General features: G+C 43.2%; 1 protein-coding gene across 1 annotated transcript in view; it reads right to left on the reverse strand.

Annotated features, from left to right (window-relative positions):
- Positions 1–3,311: 3,311 nt before the first annotated feature.
- LOC129826332 (phosphatidylinositol transfer protein beta isoform-like) overlaps positions 3,312–21,147 on the reverse strand; it is a 48,017-nt gene continuing 30,181 nt past the window's right edge. Inside the window, exons 5-11 of the mRNA XM_055886930.1 lie at positions 19,440–19,447; positions 19,070–19,144; positions 18,809–18,892; positions 14,341–14,418; positions 11,199–11,309; positions 10,950–11,072; positions 3,312–6,006 (exon numbers count right to left, since the gene is read on the reverse strand). Of these exons, the coding sequence (XP_055742905.1) occupies positions 5,956–6,006; positions 10,950–11,072; positions 11,199–11,309; positions 14,341–14,418; positions 18,809–18,892; positions 19,070–19,144; positions 19,440–19,447 (530 nt within the window). The 3' untranslated portion in view covers positions 3,312–5,955. The remainder of the gene's footprint in view (positions 6,007–10,949; positions 11,073–11,198; positions 11,310–14,340; positions 14,419–18,808; positions 18,893–19,069; positions 19,145–19,439; positions 19,448–21,147) is intronic.

Consider the following 21,147-nt stretch of genomic DNA (forward strand, 5'->3'; position numbering starts at 1 on the left):
GGATGTTATGTGAAGGAGAGGAGCACAGCGCTCGGAGAGAGATAAACAGAGCAAGAGAGCTAGAAAGAGAGAGAGATGTGAGCGAGTGTGTAGCTGTATACTGCTTGTCAGGGAGTTTGGAGTATGCTTGATGATGAATTCACTACAGAATGAAGGCTGATGGAACAGTGTAGAATCCTGAGATGTTGCAGCATCATCTTATTACTGGGTTTTACCAATAGCAAACAGTATACACTCTTATTACTGGGTTTTACCATAGCAAACAGTATACACTCTTATTACTGGGTTTTATCATAGCAAACAGTATACACTCTTATTACTGGGTTTTATCATAGCAAACAGTATACACTCTTATTACTGGGTTTTACCATAGCAAACATTTTACACTCGTATTACTGGGTTTTACCATAGCAAACATTATACACTCTTATTACTAAGTACCCTTTTACTGCAGTGGGCCAAATCTGGGTCACACAGAATGTTTCTTGGTAGTCTTAAACAAATCTACTCTGAAACAAAAGTATACAGCTTACACACATGGTTATGGGCTTAGAAAAAGTACACACATGTAACATGTCAGATATAGATTAGAAATGTTTTCAATGTTGAGTTTGCATCCCAATATTACACTTTATATAACTGTACATCACAGAAGACTGAAATATAACAAAACCGTTTGACATAGAAACACAGAATTTTCTGTGTTCTAATTTATTTTACATGATTAATTATGAAATTATGAAAGATATTAATAATATTCCACCCATGAGGACACTAGAGAGCAATTTGGTCATGTGACTGCAGGAATTAAAGTGAGCTTAAAGAGCAACTTGAACATTTTGTCTTATAGGAGTGGTTGATTCATAATTAGTTATTCTTAAATTCCATGAACTTGGATTTATTTCCATTTCCCATTTGAGTATTTCTAACGTGCCGTACAACTGCTCAAAATAATTGTAACTCTGACCAAACTTAACATGAAGAAAAAACACCAAGATTAGTCAAACAAACTAAAGTTCCCCTTTACGCTCAGAGTTCACTGTGATGATGAATCCAGCATGACAATGGACAGTCCTGAGGCTGGTCACCACTGTCACATTTCCACACATTTCTATAGTGATTTAATAGCCAATTTGTCTCAATATTCTGCTCAATAAGACAAGATAGTCAAAGTAAATGTCCCTCATCGCCCCTTTTTTAATGGCTGGTGTTAACACGGCTCTTCCTCAGTTAGACATATATCACCAAGGGGGGATGCCCAAAGTGACAGTTCCTTCCCTTTTTAGGGTCAGCGTCCTGTGCAGTGGTGAACTGTGCAGCAGTCTCTCTCTGTCCTCAGCTGTTCTGTCAGTCAGCTCGGCCATCTCAGCACACAGGGTCACCAAGGGTTAAGCAGCATCTGTCATCCAGAGGAACGCCATTCTGTTGGGGGGAGGAGGGGTGTGGTGGGCAGTGGTCCCCGTCTGTTTTAAAGGTCCCCACCTCTTCCACCTCTCTCCGCACAACAGGAAGCTCAGGAGAATCTCGGGGGCTAGGCTCAGCCCAGCTCGAAAGATGAGGAAACACTCTGACATCATTGCCATCCAAACCAGGCCAAAAATAACTCCCCACCCCTTGAAGACCTGTGGCCCCTGCACAAATCCAGTCCCAGGTGGATCAAACGAACAAGGCATGATGCAGGGACTGAGCCAGTAGTTAAAGGCTCACCAACCATGCCTCTTCCTCTTAAACACAGCCTCTCACCCTATATGGACAGTCAAGTGGAGGGCACAGCGCAGCAACTTGCAGGAAGCATTTAGTCTTCCTTCAGTGTATTCATATATGGGCAGTATATACACCACCTGTTTAAGGAGAACTAGTTTTTTTTATAAATAGTACTGAGAATGGAGGTGAGGGGTCAGCCCATTCAATTTTTTCCATATCCATGTATTTTGGAGTCTGCATTCTAAATGGTGGCCATAGCCCCTAACAGGCACCTGGTCCATAGCCCCTAACAGACACCTGGTCCATAGCCCCTAACAGACACCTGGTCCATAGCCCCTAACAGGCACCTGGTCCATAGCCCCTAACAGACACCTGGTCCATAGCCCCTAACAGACACCTGGTCCATAGCCCCTAACAGACACCTGGTCCATAGCCCCTAACAGACACCTGGTCCATAGCCCCTAACAGGCACCTGGTCCATAGCCCCTAACAGACACCTGGTCCATAGCCCCTAACAGGCACCTGGTCCATAGCCCCTAACAGACACCTGGTCCATAGCCCCTAACATGCACCTAGTCCATAGCCCCTAACAGGCATCAATCCCTGGTCCATTCCTGTGTTCGCTTGGGTGTGAGCTGCCTTAAAGTGTGGTTGACTCTGCCCATGTCCCCTTTAAGAAACTGTATTATTTGCCTGTTTTGGTACAGATATGACTTTTTTTCCATCCACATGTGACCATTCTCCACAAACAAGAATAAAAAAGTGAATATCTCTCCCGGCAGACTGTCTGCTCTTCCTGCTCTCCAGCGCCGACTCTTGTGGCTGCAGCACTACTGACCTCCAGGAGATGGATGTGGCGGTCTGGAGTCACAAATACACTTTATAACACTACCAAGGAGGTGTATGACTGAACTAGATGTGACTCCAGAGGTGTGTGAGCAAACTTCTTTAAGAGGGGAGAGAAAATAATCATTTAGACTTAGAACAGTGACCATTTCCACAGCTATCTTTGACATGTTTGTATTTTCTCCATTCAAAACCAGTCCAGGAATGTCATTGTATATTTACTTGATCAACCATTGGGAATTTTGATTCTAATCTGAAACCATATCATCCATATGTCCAACATGAGAGCCTTCATAATATGTACCGCATGGGGGTAAGGAGAAATAGACAGTATGAAAGAGGCACAAATATAAGTAAAACAGTGACAAACACTGCTAGATGCCTATATCTCATAGATAATCTCTTACCTGAAAATCCACAGCGACCATACAGTTTGGCAGAATACGATGGTGCAAATCAACTGATGCTACTTTGTTAGTCAGGCAGTTACCCATCTATTATCTATGCAGACTGAACACACCAGGGTTGTACTCACTACTCCACATCGTAGCAAAATGTGTTTCTTATTGTTCAGGTAGTTCCTCCCCGTTTCGGTCAGTTTCCTTCCGTTTGGTTTCTAGACCCAGTACTCTCAAAATGAATGCTATTTACTAGGCTTCAGTCACACAAATGCTCCCCAAGACGTAGAATAACAAAAGAGATGAACAGAAACACAAACTAGCCAACAACAGACCATTGCAGAATAAACCAGGCAAAAGCAGTCCATTTTGTGTTGAAATTTATTAGGTATTTCAATACATTGTGTAGACTTTTCTGTCTGTCGACAAAAATCGACAGACAGAAAAGGCTAAACAAATGATGTCATACATTTACTACCATGTCCCCTGAATTTCAACAGATGATCAGAAACATTTAAAAGCATTTTTTTATTCTTCTCGAAATGTAACAGTATATTTAATAAATCATGATCATACTGTACAGTTTTTATTGTAAAGACCGTCTCCACTCTGTCCTTTCCCCACATCATTGTCTCTACAGTACAGATCGTAAATACAGAAGCTGGGTTGCATCATAAGCGTACTATTCAATACAAGCAAGAGGCTGTAGACAGACCTAAAGGCATGAATCATATTCAACACTCCTCTCTTACAGACTTTCTTTGAATGCAAATAGTAACCGATGGGAAATCTGGACTTTATAAGTCCCATTATGGCCTTGACTTTTCATGTCCTGTCAGTGACCAACACTGACATTGGTACTCATGATATATCCTCTCAGTTACGGGGTACAGGAGAGTTCAGCCATTTTAGTCGTCTATCCGCTAGTGAGTTAGTATTGCCCCTCGGAAGTGTGGGGTTGAGCTAGGTTGGAACAACGCATGTAAACAAATGACATCGCCCAGATCCATTCATACTCTTTGGGTGAGCACTAAACCCATAACTGAGAAGGTTCTCACAATCCCCCTGTGAGGCTTACACAATATAAAAATATACTATCAATACTGAGCTCTTCATAAAAAATATTCCATCGGTCTTGGCAGCAAGCACGTCTGTTTATAAAAAGAGGCTGAACGGCTGAGGTTGAATGACAAGCGAAGATACACATGATTATTTATTGTCCCACAAGCACGCCGACATGCACACACTAACATGAAGGCACTTATGTGCTTAAACACACAGAGCAGCATTCAGGCTTTAGCATGGCACTGTCTGACTGGCTTGCTGCTGGGGAGTCATGTCTACATCAGTACAGTATCACTGCAGGGAATAATCAGCCCACCACAGCCCAACAGAACAAACATACAGTACATTAGTGCCATATGTAAAAGGACCTTGAGAACATAGTGAGGTTCAGTTAAAATAGAGGTCATAAAGTCATTGCAAACCGATCAAGCCTAATCTAACCCCCTCTCTACAATGGATGGATAACCTGCTGATCAGTGTCCTAGTAGTAAAGCCTAAATGACCAACTGGTGCCAGTATGGAGCCAGAAGGAAAGGCATGGTGGTGTAGTAAGGCACAGCGTGGTGCTGAGTGAGTAGGGCTGAGTAGAGAGTGAAGCTGCTCGCTCTGTAAACAGGCCCAGTCAGGAGAGGCCTGGTATGGGCCGGGGTGGTGGCCTGGGCCGGGCTGGTGGTCTGGTGTGGGTTAGAGTGGTGCTGGGTGTCTGTTTACCTGCTGCCCATGCTCAGCAGGATACGACAAGCAGTAGAATTCCATCCCAGAGAACCACAGGAATAAGGCAGGCAGGCAGGCAGGCTACTGTTGTGGTGGGGAGCAGGGTGGTGTGAGCAGGGCGGTGTGAGCAGGGCGTGACAGAGACTGAAGGTGTGTAGCACAATCTGTGACTGTTTTTCAGTGCGGTTTCTCTCTGGGGGCATCCGCTAGGGAGGAGCGGAGTGAGTATGGGGAGTGTGGGAAAAATAGTGAGAGCACCCAACACTCCAACAACAGACACGTCCCTTCAGTTGAAGGAGCCTGCACGGATCTGCCCAGCGTGAGCTTGGGCCAGATCAGTCACCTCAAAGGCATTCACACCTGTGAGTGTGTGTGCGTGCTTGTGTTTACATGTGCGTGTTTGTACGGGTGTGTGTTTGTGTTCATTTGCATTGGAGTGAGAGTGAAATACCTGTGTGGACAAGATTGTCAGCGTTAATAAGAAGCAGTGCAGAGAGAGGGGGAGAGATTAGGATAGGCACAGGCGCCAAGGGTGTCAGTAATCTCTTAATGAATGCCATGGCAGGAAGGGACATGTAAATGGAGAAAAAAAAAACTAACAGGCTCTCTCTCGCCAGCTAACGGAAAACCACAGTTATGAACAGCTAGAAGAGGACTGAGGAGAGAAATTACTGTCTTGAAAGGAATGATCTGGAGAAAATATTCACAAATACAAAGGAAAACTAAAACTGGCAAAGGCAACAGGCCACAGAGGAACGATCCTCTGACTAGAATAGCAAACTACTTAGACCAACACCTGCCATAATGCAATCAGGCCAATTAAATGCTTAAAAAATATTAATTTCTATATCAACAACAAAGCAGCCCTATAAGCATCTATCAAGAGAAGATTTAGGGACTAGTCTTCAACAACATGGAGGTGGTAGGTGGCTTTACGGAGGACATTGTTGCTTGATATCGTTATTAGCCTTGGAGATCAAAATGAACTGGAGCCTTATCAGCTAGGATCGTGTCACTTTCAACAAATTAATTCTTCTGTGGATAGAATGTCTATGATTGGGTGCCGGCAGGTCAGGGTGCTGGTCTATTGATCAAGTGGAGCAGAGCCCTCATTCTCCACATCCTGAATCAGTAAGGTAAAGGTGGAACGCAGGGAGCCCGCTTCGCATTCTTCATCATCACCACCTTCACTCTTCATCGCTGTCGTTGTTCAAAACCCTCCTCCGTCTCATTCAGCATCGGCAGCACTGGTTCCCCGTACATTACCGTGTTTGCGAAGCTGAGGCGGAGGAAATGGGAGTGGGGAATGGGAAGAAATAAACAGACATTTATTACATCTCTACAGAGCCCAAACAAGTGGAGGCAGGTTCTGTGAGAGCATGCGTCAACAAGTGGAATTCTGCAAGGAGAAAGGGTGTTTGTAGCTGTGAGAAACTGGGATGGATGTGGCTGAGAACGCCCATCATTCTGTTCACTGACAAACATTAAGTTCCTTAGTCTGCATTAAGAATATCTCTGAAAGATGTACACGTTTCCCTTTGCAAACTGAAGAGTTTTTTCTCCAGGAGAACGTCTCTAAAATGGTTTGTATCAAGCCTTTGTTTGTCTTGTAGGTAGATCAAGTCATTGTTTTAGGTCCTCACACCCTAAGGATTTAGAAAGTCAATTAGTGGCTGAATCTGATAGCAGAATACCTTAATGGAACAGTCTAACCACACACTGGCCCTAAACAGAGGACTAGACATCTGATGAAATGTGCATGAGGATTCTACCTACCACTTCTCCATCCTTTCTTCCCTCCCTCCCTCTTTCTCAATCACAGCACAGGCTCCTTTTCAACTGCAGAATTCCATTTGTATGTTAATGAGGCAAAGGAAGCCATGTTGAAGGGTTTTTCTCCCCCACCCTCCATCCCCAGCACCTCCCCTCTCCCACCACCAGCCAACCCGTGTTAGCCCACAAGCAGACAGACAGGCCTGTTAGTGCATCATCTCCAAACCATGGTGTTTCACACAGTGTAGTCCAACCACAACACTTTTGGTCTAAGATCCTGATACACCATTACTACAAAACCTTTGCTTGAGCCTCGTTCACCTGAAGCACATGTTCAAAAGTCTGTATATAACCTAAAAAGCTTTCTCAGCAATTGAGCTGGACCATCAACAGGAGTTGGGAGTCTTTTCTTGTGGAACTGGTAAAGAGTAGAAACTCTAGTCGTTATAATGGTATTCCACTCCTACATATGGGTGCTGTCCTCTGGAGCCTTACAGTACTGGCACAGTGTGACCCTGGCGACCCCTCAGCTCTGCGGCCCAGGCAAAGCACTCCTCCATGCCGAGGGCCTCTTTGATGGCCCCCGCCCGTTTACTTACTCCAGGGGAAAATGGGAAACACATGCAGGATTGGGCGAGATGTAGAGGAAGAAACAGAGCTCCAAAAGCTCAGCATTTGTGCCAGGCCAGGAATGCTCAAGCCTGGCCAACTTTGGCCAGTCCGGCCCAGATTCCTCTATTTTTTCGCCATGTACGGCCAAAAGCGCTCACATTGATATTTCAAGTGGGGCCAAGAAGGAGCCAGTAGTAAGGCCTTACTGAGAATGTAATACACAGACAAATGAGTGTGCCAGAATAAGCAGGTTTTTTTGCGTTCGTTCTCCATATTCTCTATGGCGTTTTTTGGACTACAGATACAAGGCAAGAAACCAGTGCTGACTTTTTTTAGTATGGCTTTGACTGGCTGCCAAAGCCTTTTTAAAACCTGCTCTCTCGCCTTGGTTTTGAGAACAGGCTGCACAGATGTCTGCCCTCACATGGGGAGATTGAGTATGCACTTACACACTGTCCAAGGCAGAGAGCTTTTCGCCATGTCAGCAATACACTTAACGATCTGGCAAATGCTACATATTTCTCTGAGATCTGGTGTTATTGATTAACTAATACAGTCAGAGTTATGGAAGTTCACGTGAGAACACGCACACATACACACTCACACAAACCGTGGCCCATAAAACCTTGTTATGCTCTAACACCACTGTATAAGGAGTGAAAGCAGTGTAGCCATGCAGCAATACAAAGATAACCCAGTGGGAGAAGACAGACAAGGAATCCATGAGAGTTGGTGGAGGAGGAACTAACATGGCTGCTATCGGTTCAACTCCTCCACCAGTTGCACTTACACAGTCTCCCTCAGACCTACACCTGGAGCAGCTACTCGTCTGAAGCCTTCGTGCCTCGCACAGAGCCCTTTCTACGCATCTAGATAGTAAATGATAGAATCAGGGAGGCCTGTCAGAGCAGTTTGAGATTGGGGGAAGGGAGGAGCAGGTTCCCACACAAGTTACATTTCTAATGCCTACGACTTCTTAATGACTTAATGGATGAAAGTATAGTTTAAATTTGTAATATTTATATCACTCAAAATGGACCAACACCATGCCTGTTCCAAAAGGGAGTGGTAGGCTATATTTAAATCATCATTATTTCTGATCACAGTTGAGGCAGAAAATGTGTAATAAAATAACACATTTCCCAGGTTTTTCCAGAATAAACAATGTGTGGGAACTCTTGGAGGGGGGTTAACAGGGAAATGACAAACAGACAAGCAGGAGAAGGGGATGGGGGCAGCAAATGACAGGAATGTTGAATTCCAGAAACCATATCTTTGGGCCAGCAGTGATTGTACACATGGTCAAATCAAACATAACACATGGTCAAAAAGGGCTATCAGTAGGGGGCAGGTACACAAGACATGTTTGTAATCAACATTCATTAAAGGTCCAATGCAGCCATTTTTATGCCAATATCAAATCAATTCTGTGTAACAATTATGTACCTTACTGTGATTTTTAATTAAAAGTGTCAACAACAACAAAAAATCTTAGCAAAGAGCAATTTCTCAAGCTAGAATTATGCTAGCGCTGCAGAGTGGTTGAGTTGAAATGGAAAAACTAGCAGTTATTGGCAGATGTTCGGAACTCTTTCTTATTGGTCTCAGTGTGGAAATATAAATATATATAAAAAAACAGGAAAATCACATTTTTGACTACACTGGACATTTAAAGAAAATATGGTCATTAAATGAATTAAGAAAGAGCAAAAACAGTCATGTAACTTTTTCAATATTATGACAAGCAGTAAATTCCTTCATAAATGTGACACAGTGCATTCAGAAAGTATACAGACCCCTTGACTTTTTCCACATTTTGTTACGTTACAGCCTTATTCTAAAATGGATCAAAATAAAATGTCTTTACCCCTCAATCTACACACATAATAACAAAGCAAAAACAGGTTCAGAAATTGTAGCCATTGTATTAAAAACACAAAACTAAAATGTCACATTTACATAAGTATTCAGATCCTTTACAGTACTTTGTTGAAGCACCTTTGACAGCAATTACAGCCTTGAGTATGACGCTGCAAGCTCCTGCGTTGTCTTGGCTATGTGCTTAGGTTCGTTGTACTGCTGGAAGGTGAACCTTCGCCCCAGTCTGAGGTCCTGAGCGCTCTGGAGCAGGTTTTCATCAAGGATCTCGCTGTACTTTGCTCTGGTCATCTTTCCCTCAATCCTAGGACTAGTTTCCCAGTCCATGCCGTTGAAAAACATCCACACAGCATGCTGCTGCCACCACCACGCTTCACCGTAGGGATGGTGCCAGGTTTCCTCCAGACGTGACGCTTGGCATTCATGCCTTAAGAGTTCAATCTTGGTTTCATCAGACCAGAGAATCTTGTTTCTCATGGTCTGAGAGTCCTTTAGGTGGCTTTTGACCAACTAAGTGGGCTGTCAGAAGTGGCTTCCGTCTGGCCACTATCATAAAGGCCTGATTGGTGGAGTGCTGCAGAGATGGTTGTCCTTCTGGAAGGTCCTCTCATCTCCACAGAGGAACTCTGGAGCTCTGTGTCAGAGTGACCATCGGGTTCTTGGTCACCTCCCTGACCAAGGCCCTTCTCCCCCGATTGCCCAGTTTGGCCACACAGCCAGGTCTAGGAAGAGTCTGGGTGGTTTCAAATTTCTTCCATTTACGAATGATGGAGGCCACTGTGTTCTTGGGAACCTTCAATGCTGCAGAAATGTGTTGGTACCCTTCCCCAGATCTGTGTCTCGACACAATCCTGTCTCGGGGTGCTACGGACAATTCCTTCGACCTCATGGCTTGGTTTTTGCTCTGCGCTGTCAACTGTAGGACCTTATACAGACAGGTGTGTGCTTTTCCAAATCATTGAATTTACCACAGGAGGACTCCAATCAAGTTGTAGAAACATCTCAAGGATGATCAATGGAAACAGGATGCACCTGAGCTCAATTTCGAGTCTCATAGCAAAGGGTCTGAACACTTATGCAAATAAGTTGTTTTTTATTTTTAATACATTTGCAAAAATGTCTAAAAACCTGTTTCATTTTGTCATTATGGGGTATTGTGTGCATATTGAGGAAAAACAAATTCAGTCCTTTTTAGAATAAGGCTGTAACATAACAAAATATGTAAAGAGGGAAGGGGTCTGAATACTTTCCGAATGCGCTGTAAGATGGGGAAAAATTTGTCATAAAAATCATACATGGTTTAAGTTTGTCATAAAAACATGAACAGCTGATTTATTTACAGCAGTGTAAGCGAGGGGATCATTGATTTGACATTGAAATAGATAAACAGGGTGTAAGAATAATATTCAGAATTTGACTGGGGAAAAAGGATCTAGGGAGAGATAAGAATTAAGAGTGAATGTTGTGGGTTTCAGCACCACTAAAAAGCACTAATGAAGAAGAGGCCAACCAGCATCACTCCCAGAGGTCCAACTGGGAGATATCTGATGACTATTCTAATAAGCTTCCAAACATCACTACTCTGTCTCTCTCAGAGGGATGACACCACAGACAGACCAAGACAGCCTGCTACCCAACCATGGTCTAGACCAAGGTTGCAAAATTCCAGGAACATTCAATAAATTCCCTGGTTGAAGGATTCCGGATTTCCTGCTTATTCCCTCCTGATTCCGTGAATCTTCCAACCGGGATTTCAGGAAAACCAGTGCATTTATTGAAGGCAAACACCACACTGCACAGTATGCTGGGATCTGCCACCATGACAATGCAAAAGAGATGATGCCTAAAACGACACACTCGCTCTAAAGGTTTTGGAGGTTTTGAGCATTGTAAGCCCTGGTAAGTATTGAACCCTCCTCCTGTTGGTAGTCATATATACACATATGTTCCTCTACATACCTCCTCCAGCTCCTTTTGTGTCTCCGCCTCCATCCGCCTGATGTCTTCCATAGTCAGCTCCACCCACTTGTCGATCCAACAGAACAGCTGGCGATGGAAGTTAGTGAAGATACGCTTCTCTTGCTGGAGGAGAGAAGGACATGTAAAGAGGCATTTAGAGGGAAAGAAAGCAAGATTACAAGGAAAAGGGAAGAATGTGTCAGATAGTGACAGAATAAAAGGATGGGATGAAGAAAGCAACATCCTTACCTTGTGAATAAAGCTCTCCACCTTGTTCTGCAGGCCCCACCACTTGAACTTGACCGTGACCAGTTTGTAGGCACACATCCTCGGGCAGTCAGCCTTACTAACCAGCTCCTTCTGTTAGTAGCAACACAACAGGAGAACAGACACTGAGCAAACACTGCACAGCAGGAAGACACACTCAATCACCCATCACTGAATCATTTACGTTGACACATGATATTACAAAAAACTGTGAATATGCAAATAGGCAAAGTTTTTGCAAACTTTCCAAAAATGGAACTCAATGAGAAGTAGAATGTGATTTGAGAAAAAAAATGATCGGTTTAGACCAATCACAGCGGTATTCCAACCACTAAAATGTCATTAATGCATAATGCTTTGGAAACAAAGCTTGCTAAAATAATTATCGATATGAGAATATGCAGTAGACGGATAAAAGTCCTCATCTACAAAACAGTTTTAAATCCATCTGTAGCTTGCACTCTGTCTCCCTGAGAGGAAGAGGAGAGAGCAATGAGGAGGGCGAGAGAGCAAAGTGGATCAACTCCAGATGAAAGGACCATTTCTCTCGCTCCACCCTGACAGTGACACTGTTCCCGTACAGGCAGGCCTTTTGTGGCTGGGACGCCGTTATCGCATCACGCAGCGATAAGAGCGTCTCGGCACAAAGCCGGTTCCAATATTAACACCCAGGACCTGCTTGCCCCTAGAACACACCACCCCAGAACACCTGTTTAATTCATCACTTCATTCTAGTGCTGCACACAGGGAGAAATGCCTCAGACCTGCCGCAATCACCCACATCCCGTCACTGTTTGATGCTCCCATCACGGAAGGGAGAGGAGAGGGAGAGAGAGAGAGGGGAAGGAAGAAGAGGGAGGGCGGGAATGAAAAACATTCTACATACGCATAGGGTTTAGCTAAAGTTGTCACCTCTAAAAGAGAACTTCGGATAAAACAGATCCCACATCAAAACACTTACGGTGACATTTCTTCACACCGTCTCTCGTCGCCCTGCTCAAAGGAGCAGGAGATTTCATAAATACAAAGTGTGACGATAGGTGTGCATGCAGTGATAGACTTTTACTGCTCTGAGAAGCTGGCACCAATTGTTTTCTCTTATGTTACTTTAGCTATGATTTTTTTCTCTAATTTCTTTCCCCAAAATAAGTGTTTCCATGTCCAAGGCTGGGGGGAAATTATCTAATTAAAAACCCCAAAATAAAAAGTTGATATTTATTTCAGACTTCATAAAGCTGTTCAGTAGTCTTTAATCTGTGCAAGTTGTCAGAGTACAGGGAAACTTTCACACGGTGAACTCTGAGGGATCTTTTGCTGGGTGGAGATTCCAACTTGTCTGCCATTAAACAGTGTGATCCTGGGCCTGTTTGTACGGCTGTAGATGAGGGGTTAGGGACGAGACCATTAGTGTCTCTGGATGAGCCGTTTTCATTACCTCTCACTTTTTACAAACAAATACCTCCCAGACTCATTTTACTGAACTGTTCCTAGCTCAAACTAAGATACCACACACAAACCCTGGAGAAGACAGCCACGTACATACACACCCTCTCCTGGCTGGCTGAAAAGAGAGAGTATGAGGACGTGGGCAGGGCTGAGACAGGAGGGCCTAATCTGACCTGATCCCTTGTGATTTCTATTAGGTCCAATTAGAGCAGGGAGAGCGGTGATTTGTCTTCATCAAACTGCAGCCTACAGCTCTGCCACTCAGCCCTCCCTCTCCTCCGCCCCGTCTGAGGGACTCCTTCTGTCTCTCACACACACACACACGCTTGTCCAATACTAGCCATACACTCCGTGGCCAATTTATTACCGCGTTTGTGAAAATGATTTGCTCCTACAGACAGTGAGTCACGTTGAGTGGGATGCTATATATATATATATATATATATATATATATATATATATATATATATATATATATATATATATATATATAAATAAAGGAGGCAAACAGGCATCGAGGCTTTCAGTTACTGCTCGATTGAATGTTAGAATGGGCAAAACAAGTGACCTTAGTGGATTTGAGCATGGTATGATCGTCGGTGCCGGTTCCAGTAGCTCAGATACAGCCGGGCTCCTGGGCTTTTCACGCACAACAGTGTCTAGAGTTTACAGAGAATGGTGTGACAAACAAAAAACATCCAGTCAGCAGCAGTGCTGTGGGTGAAAACAGCTGGTTGATGAGAGAGGTTGAAGGAGAAAGGCAAGAATCGTACAAGCTGACAGGCGGGCCACAAACAGACAAATAACGGCGCAGTACAACAGTGGTATGCAGAACAGCATCTCGAAACGCACAACTCGTTGGCCCTTGTAACGGATGGGCTATTGCAGCAGAAGACCACACCGGGTTCCATTCCTATCAGCTAAAAATAAGAAGAAGCGGCTCCAGTGGGCACGCGATCACCAATATTGGACAATTGAGGAGTGGGAAAACATTGCCTGGTGCGAGGAATCCCGATTCCTGTTGCGTCATGCTGATGGCGGAGTCAGGATTTGGCGTTACAGTCCATGGCCCCAACCTGCCTGGTGTCAATGGTACAGGCTGGTAGCAGTGGTGTAATGGTGTGAGGAATGTTTTCCTGGAACACATTAGATCCCTTGATACCAATAGATCAACATTTGAACGCCACACCTTGTAGAATCCTTGCCCCCAATAATTTAGGCTGTTCTGAAGGCAAAGGGGGTCCGACCCGGTAATAGATGTGGGCACCTAATAAACTGGCCATGAGTGTATACTGTGTGATCGTGCCACGAGTATACCACCCCCCAAAAAATCCATATTCATTTTGGTAACATTATTTCAAGTGTTACATTTAAGGGTTGGAACCGGTTCAGGGAACAGAACCGAAAACCAGAATTTTTTGGAAGAAAACCTGAAAAACCTTTTTTTGATAAACAGAATCATAACCGGGAATGATAGTGAGACAGATTATTTTAAAAGCATAGGATATGGTTAATAACGTTCTGAACTTTATTTTGCTGGTTAGAACAGTGGAACGGAACACAATTATGTTTCTGTTCAGAACGAAACGACTGGAAATTAATTTAGGATCCTACCCGTGGTTACATTGCCAACAAGCTCTTTCCCCTCTAACCCAGTGTGTTTCAGTGAGAGGTGTACCTTCCAATTAGGTCCCAGGGGCCCTCTACCAGTCTTAGCTGACTTGAACAGAGCAGGATCCTCCTCTGCCTTGTAGTCCTGGAAGAGAAGGATAACACTTAAGACTAATAAATCAGAACAACAAACAATTCCAACACATCTGCATTCAACATTTGTGATAAAGGGCCCTTTAATCCCCCTCTAGCCCATGTGTCTGTGGGGTGTATGTGAGAGCTGGCCCTGCACTAATGCTGACCGCTCTCTGGGCAAAGGGGCAAGGGGAGGCACTGCCATGGTAGTCTCCCAGGCTAGGTCTGCCCCCCACAACTAAGCCTGGCAGCCCCTTTGTCCTGGCCCCAGGATGCAACACCAAAGTCCAGCCCTGTGCCCTGCCCAGTTCATGACCTGCACCCTGTCTGGGCTGAGCTGGGTAGGGTCCGGGGTAAGGGATGGGGAGGCTGTCAGGTTGGAAGTTGTTGATGCCACCAGCAAATGGCTGTGCTGAGATTACAGATGGCAGTAGGACGCTGGCTGATACCAGTGTGTGTGTGTACGCATGATTGCATGTAGGGCAGCTGCCTGCCGACAGCAGATGACCTAGTGACCCTTGTCTGACTCCTCCTTCAAATCAGGGCCAGGCTAAGGAGAGACTGCTCCTAGGCACAGGGCGATCCTACTCACATCGTGACACACTGTGTATCATGATGCTGGGGGTGCAGTTGCACTACTTCACCAAAACACAAGCACTAAACCTATTCACTACCACAGCCAAACATACAGTTCTAACTCACTAGTGTAGCAGGAGAGTAGATTCACACTCCAGTAGCATAACACACAAGCAGAACATAAACACACGTGTTGTTACGATGCCAGAATTTTGACTTGGATACCGACAGCAGGTTTAGTACCACAATACTCAATAAAACGATACCTCGGCACAAAAACTAGGCATATTAGCTAAAGCTGCAGAATGGCACTTGATGCAGATAGAAACTCAGCTACTGCTCGGTTCAATCGTTTGAGTTCAATATTATTTGAAATGTTTTATGTCAGATTTTTTCAGAGACAGCCATGCATGCATTAAAAGGAAAACTCTACCCCAAAAACATATTTTGGTATTTGTTTCATTAGTACATTGTTGACATAGTCCCAAAATGTTTTGCACATCAGTAATCAAGTTTAAGATATCTAACTTTCAAAACACAAAATCTGGCACGTATGATGCATTTTGATGCAAAATGCTTTAGTGGCCAGATTTCTGTATTGTGAAAGTTACATATCATGAAATCTTGGGTGGAGTTTTCCTTTAAATGAACCAATTTGACTGTTTTTACCAATCTAAGCTACATAATGGTAATCATTTATTTGAATGGTAAATCTCTATTGATAAACTGGATAAATCTAGATGTACCCTAGGCCTATTCACAGTACAGGTGAATGCATATTTCAATAGGAGTGTGTGTATGCATTGAGTTATTGAGCTTGTTTTGGCTGATTTCATAGAGCTACAGATGACAAACAATATGTTTCCGTTCCACGAGGGACTTCATTTTATTTTACTAATCAACAACATCCGCATAGTAGTAGCTTCTTTTATAAAAGTGTGACTCTTTTTAACCAGTTATAACTATATGTACGAGCTAAGAGTGGTGCAGCCTGTCGGAGCCCCAAGTTAGCGGAGGCAATAAGTCTTCGTCTGAGGGAGAGACGTGAGGGAGTGAATACGCTTTTGGCAGCAATCAGCTTTGAAATCAAAATATGTTTGCTTTATCACCAAGAAAGTGCTAGGGTAGTGAATTGATGTTAGGTTTCAGCTGTAAGCTAGCAAGGAATGTTAGCCTAAAAAAACTGGAAGCTACCAGTATCTTATTGCATTGTAAAGTGTTCTAGCCTGTATAGACATTGTTTTGCGAACAGTAATGAACCGTTTCAACATGCCGTGTTGCATTATTCAAGTGTATTAACTTCTGCGCAGTATGAGTGGAGAGCGTAACATGATGCAGCCCAGACTCCCAGTGCAGGCTAGCATTGAGTTCGTGGAGCAGGCACGGTGCACTCCGTGGGGTACATCGGCTGCGCTGATGCAGACTTGATCCGTGAGACACATTTGACAGAAGTATCGAAAGAAACTATTGCTAGTATCGAACCGTTTTTCATCTTCATCTTCTTCTCAGAGAGAGAAGTGCAAAGTCACTGGTGTGGAAAAAAATTACAAAACAAATAAACAAAACACCTTTCAAATAAATTACCAACAGCTCAAGGGCCCAGCAATTTTAAATAAATCATGATGCGCCCACAGCTAAAAGCTGCTTTTCAGGGCTATCAGCCGACAGGAGGGAGCCAAACGAGCAAAAAACGGGAGGAACACAAACACACTTATTCATTAGGCCGTTTTAATGCTGAAAGCTCCTTCACTATAACAATATACTGTGCTGCTTTAATGAGTCTGTGAATCGATGTGCCTGGGCCGGGGAAGAGGAGCTGCTGCTCACTGAAGGGGTGTGTGTGTGTGTGTGTGTGTGTGTGTGTGTGTGTGTGTGTGTGTGTGTGTGTGTGTGTGTGTGTGTGTGTGTGTGTGTGTGTGTGTGTGATTGACCAGCGTATGGAGCGCTGTGAGCCTTAATTACACTAACAAACTCATCTGTGGTCCCTTGGGGGCCCAGGTCTTGCAGTCATGCCTGAGGCACAGAGCTGATAGGGCCCTCAGACACAACACTCCTCCAGCAAGGCAAACACATCCGCCTCGTTAGACACCTACCGCAAACACACTGCTGCTACTCAGGCAAATAACCGCACGAACTTCACTTCACTTACCAACAGACTCCATGAAATGAGGCAATGCCATGCCAAATAATAGCAATGAACTACCACCATTGGTACAAGGGACCTTTTGTATTTGAAAGGAAGAAACTTCACCATATTAATTATAATTGCAAAGCTTCCAACGTCATAGTGAATTGAGGGGTTTCAGAACCTGCAGAGGAGAAGAAACTCTGCACCATAGTTTCCTTACCTGGTAGGTAGTGCTGGGCGGTATAACGTATTTTACTATATACAGGTATATTTGATGCACAGACCGGTTTGGGTTTTCACTTATCCTTCTATAGCGGTATTTCAATGTTTGGTTTGTTAAATGTAATACGCCACTCCCGCGCGTGTCATGTACATTTTTATAGTTTACTCTGTTTGCTACTTGAGTCATCCCTCTCCACCTGCATGCTGCTTCCCCATGCGCCTCCGACACTAAGCCCTGCCCCCTGTCAATCAAAGAGAGCAAGTTGTTGCTTTTAGTGATGGGAAGTTCGACTCTTTTTACTGACTCGGATCATTGATCCTATATGTACTCAGTAGGAGCAAACGTAGCTAGCTAGCAAAGCCTGGCTCTCAAGAGAAGACAGGCTATGTGCTCACTGCCCACAAAAAGGTGGAAACTGAGCTGCACTTCCTAACCTCCTGCCAAATGTATGACTATTAGAGACACATATTTCCCTCAGTTTACACAGACCCACAAAGAATTTCAAAACAAACCCAATTTTGATAAACCCCGATATCTATTGGGTGAAATACCAGTGTGCCATCACAGCAGCAAGATTTGTGACCTGTTGCCACAAGAAAAGGGCAACCAGTGAAGAACAAACACCATTGTACATATAATCCATGTGTTTATTTATTTTCCTTTTTGTACTTTAACTATTTGCACATCTTTACAATACTATATAGACATAATGACATTTGAAGTGTCCTTTGAAACTTGTGTGTGTAATGTTTACTGTTAATTTTTGATTGATTATTTCACCTTGATTAATTATCTATTTCACTTGCTTTGTCAACGTAAACATGCCAATAAAGCCCTTTGAATTTAATTGATAACGAAAACTCATATTATATGTAACATCTAATTAGGGTCCACTGGGAAACACTGACCAACAATTTGGTTCCTACCCTGTCACAATCATTTGTCCCTGGCTTTTTAATTTGTTGTCAAACAATGTATTTAAAGTGCTGACCACTATATTCCAACTACATAATTAGAATAATCACTATATTTTCAACAGTACATCTAAGTGCTTTGATCAATAGCCCTAGATTTTTTGCCCATATCATCAAGCCCTACTATATAAAACAAACCCCATTGGAATAACTTAGAATGTTTGTGTTGCCACCCTAGGGTCAGGCGCCACTGAAAGCATATTTAGAACTTTATTATTATAAAAATAAATAATAAACAACTGTCCCAAAAATGTTGTGTGTCGTGATAGGATATTTTGGCCATACCACCCAGCCCTACCGGCAGGTGAATACAAAACATCAACTCAGGAAAAGATAACCAGGAATGTGTGTATTTGCCGTTTTAGTGTCAGATCTGAGCATATTCGGCTTGCTTTGCAATGCCCAAGTCTCTCCACATGATGTTGCCAAACAGTACTATCCAGGGCTTTATTGAGTGTGGGACTGTGGCATGACAGCAGTATCAGAGGGGAGTACTCACAGCAGGGGCCACTTGTTCTCCATCTGCGATGTCAATGGGCACCACCTCCACACTCTTCCATGTGGGCGCATCCAGCTTGTGCACCTGCCAATCAAAGCCAGGCATAAGCATGCGAGCTACAATTTAAAAAGGTACACTTCAAACTCGATATTAGCTGATGCTTCATCTGGGACACAATTCACAGACTTCTCTTTCTAAGAATCTCACAGTAAATGCAAACGGTCATTAATCAAACTCATTTTGAATGACAAAGGTACTCACGTTTTCTAATGTGCCAAGGTCAGGTTTGTGCCATGTCTCAATCTTAATGATGAAGTCATCTTTCATATACTCATTCTGGAGGAAGGTGGTGGGAAATCATTACTAAAGCTTAAGGCAATAAAACCCTCTAAAGTACGGAGTAGATTTACATTGCTAGTAATGTCCACAAGAGGGACCTCCTACCCAATAAATATGTACATGCATTGGCTTAATTGCTACATTTCTCATAATTGAAGCAGTAAGTTATATTCACAAACACTGACGCACATTCACACAGACGAACTATCCACCCACCCACACGCACGCACAAACTACCATACAACCAGTGAGATAGAAACTAACTAAGGGAGGGTCATTTGAAGCTACTTACCGTTACAACTGGCCCCAGGCGAAGCATGAGAAGACACCAAAGAGAGATTAAATCGTTAGATATCAATCCAAAACAGGAAAAGAACGAACGAAACATGCAACTCATGTAGGGCTGAACCCAAATAGTTGACTGGTCGATTGGCTTTTTTTTTGTCAAGGAGTAGCAAATATGTCATCTTTTTTATGGCACACGAGACACCTGTCTGATTCCCGCCCATCTCAGTGAACTAATCCATTGCGGAGGCCGTGTGGATGGCACAGTCCAAGAAGAAGGGGAGTGTGGCTAAAATGCACATCTCCATCCAGAACACGCTCTCTCCCGCCAATATGTGCACATTCATTGTTTCATAACTTCATTGTGTGAATTGTTTGCCTTGATTGTTAGTGTCTATAAAATGCCCATTACATACATCCCCAGTAGTAGCCTACAATTACCGTTATTTCCTATCATTTCAAATTTACAATGTTGGTTTAGTAATTTCTGTTAATGCATTCAATATATTATTATTCCAGTCTTTTACCATTCTCAATGTCGGAGTGGACACGTTGGTTTGCAGAAACTTTTGGTTTTAAATCATTCCATTTCCGAGTGTTGTCAATTTAGTCATTGTCTTTTCTTTGGAGCACTACTGTCAATGTTGAGACAGGACACGCACCTGATTATGCATAGAAGTAGGCCTATAGCCTACCTGGCCTGTACGCAAATGTAGACATGTGTGCCCATTTGGGGATCTGATGGTATTTCTGATTCGCTTAACGCACCACCACTAATGAGCTGTGGACCATCTCAAAGTAATGTTTTCACCTCAAATAGCAAGCAAACAAAGTCTATTTTTACATCCATTGAGAATGACAATAGTTCCTCAATGCATTTGAAAAATCTTTCCAGCTCTCTCCCTTTCAATAACCACTCGGCGTGAAAGGGAAAAATGTCATGGTCTGACCGAGGTCTATCTGATGAACTCTTATCCCTTGCACAAAATAGCCTACAGCTGTGTCTCTCCTGAGCTCACTGGCGCAGGAAACTGAGGGCCCAGAATATTTTATACAAGTTTGCTAATGGGAGCTTGGGCTGGACCCAAGTTGATAGTTGATACAATGTTTCAAGTTTGAGGCAGGCAGGCCATGCATAGTCAATGTAATTTATGCTATGTTTTTATTTGTTGGCTTTATGTTGGCTATTTTTACATAGCTGGCAATGGCAATATAAGTTACTTTAGGTTTATATCATTTTCATTTGGATAGAATTTTGATTAACCACATGAATGATTGAGATACGAAGGCGTTATAAATTAAATGGAACTTTTCCACGAAAATGTGCATTTAACTGGCACGCAGATCGGTAGAAATTGCAAGATAAATTGGCATTCCATATGAGAAAGGTTGCCGACTCCTTGTGTAGCCTGTACTAGCAACTTCAGGAGAGTAACGGCAGAATCTGCGAAAGCGTGTAGGAGCGGGAGGAGGAGGGTCAGTCAGGTTAAGGTTTTTCCTCTTCTGGTTATCTTGATCTCTTGCTCCCTCTTGAGTAATTTGAGCTATCTTCTTTAAACAGCATCAGACAATTATATACAGTAGTTGATTTTTTTAAAACACATGATAGAAATATATATTTCTATCATATATATATATATATATATATATATATATATATATATATATATATATATATATATATATATGATAGAAATAAAAGAAAATGTATGTTC

The sequence above is a fragment of the Salvelinus fontinalis genome, chromosome 28 (assembly GCF_029448725.1).
Source record: "Salvelinus fontinalis isolate EN_2023a chromosome 28, ASM2944872v1, whole genome shotgun sequence".
Classification (NCBI taxonomy): domain Eukaryota; kingdom Metazoa; phylum Chordata; class Actinopteri; order Salmoniformes; family Salmonidae; genus Salvelinus; species Salvelinus fontinalis.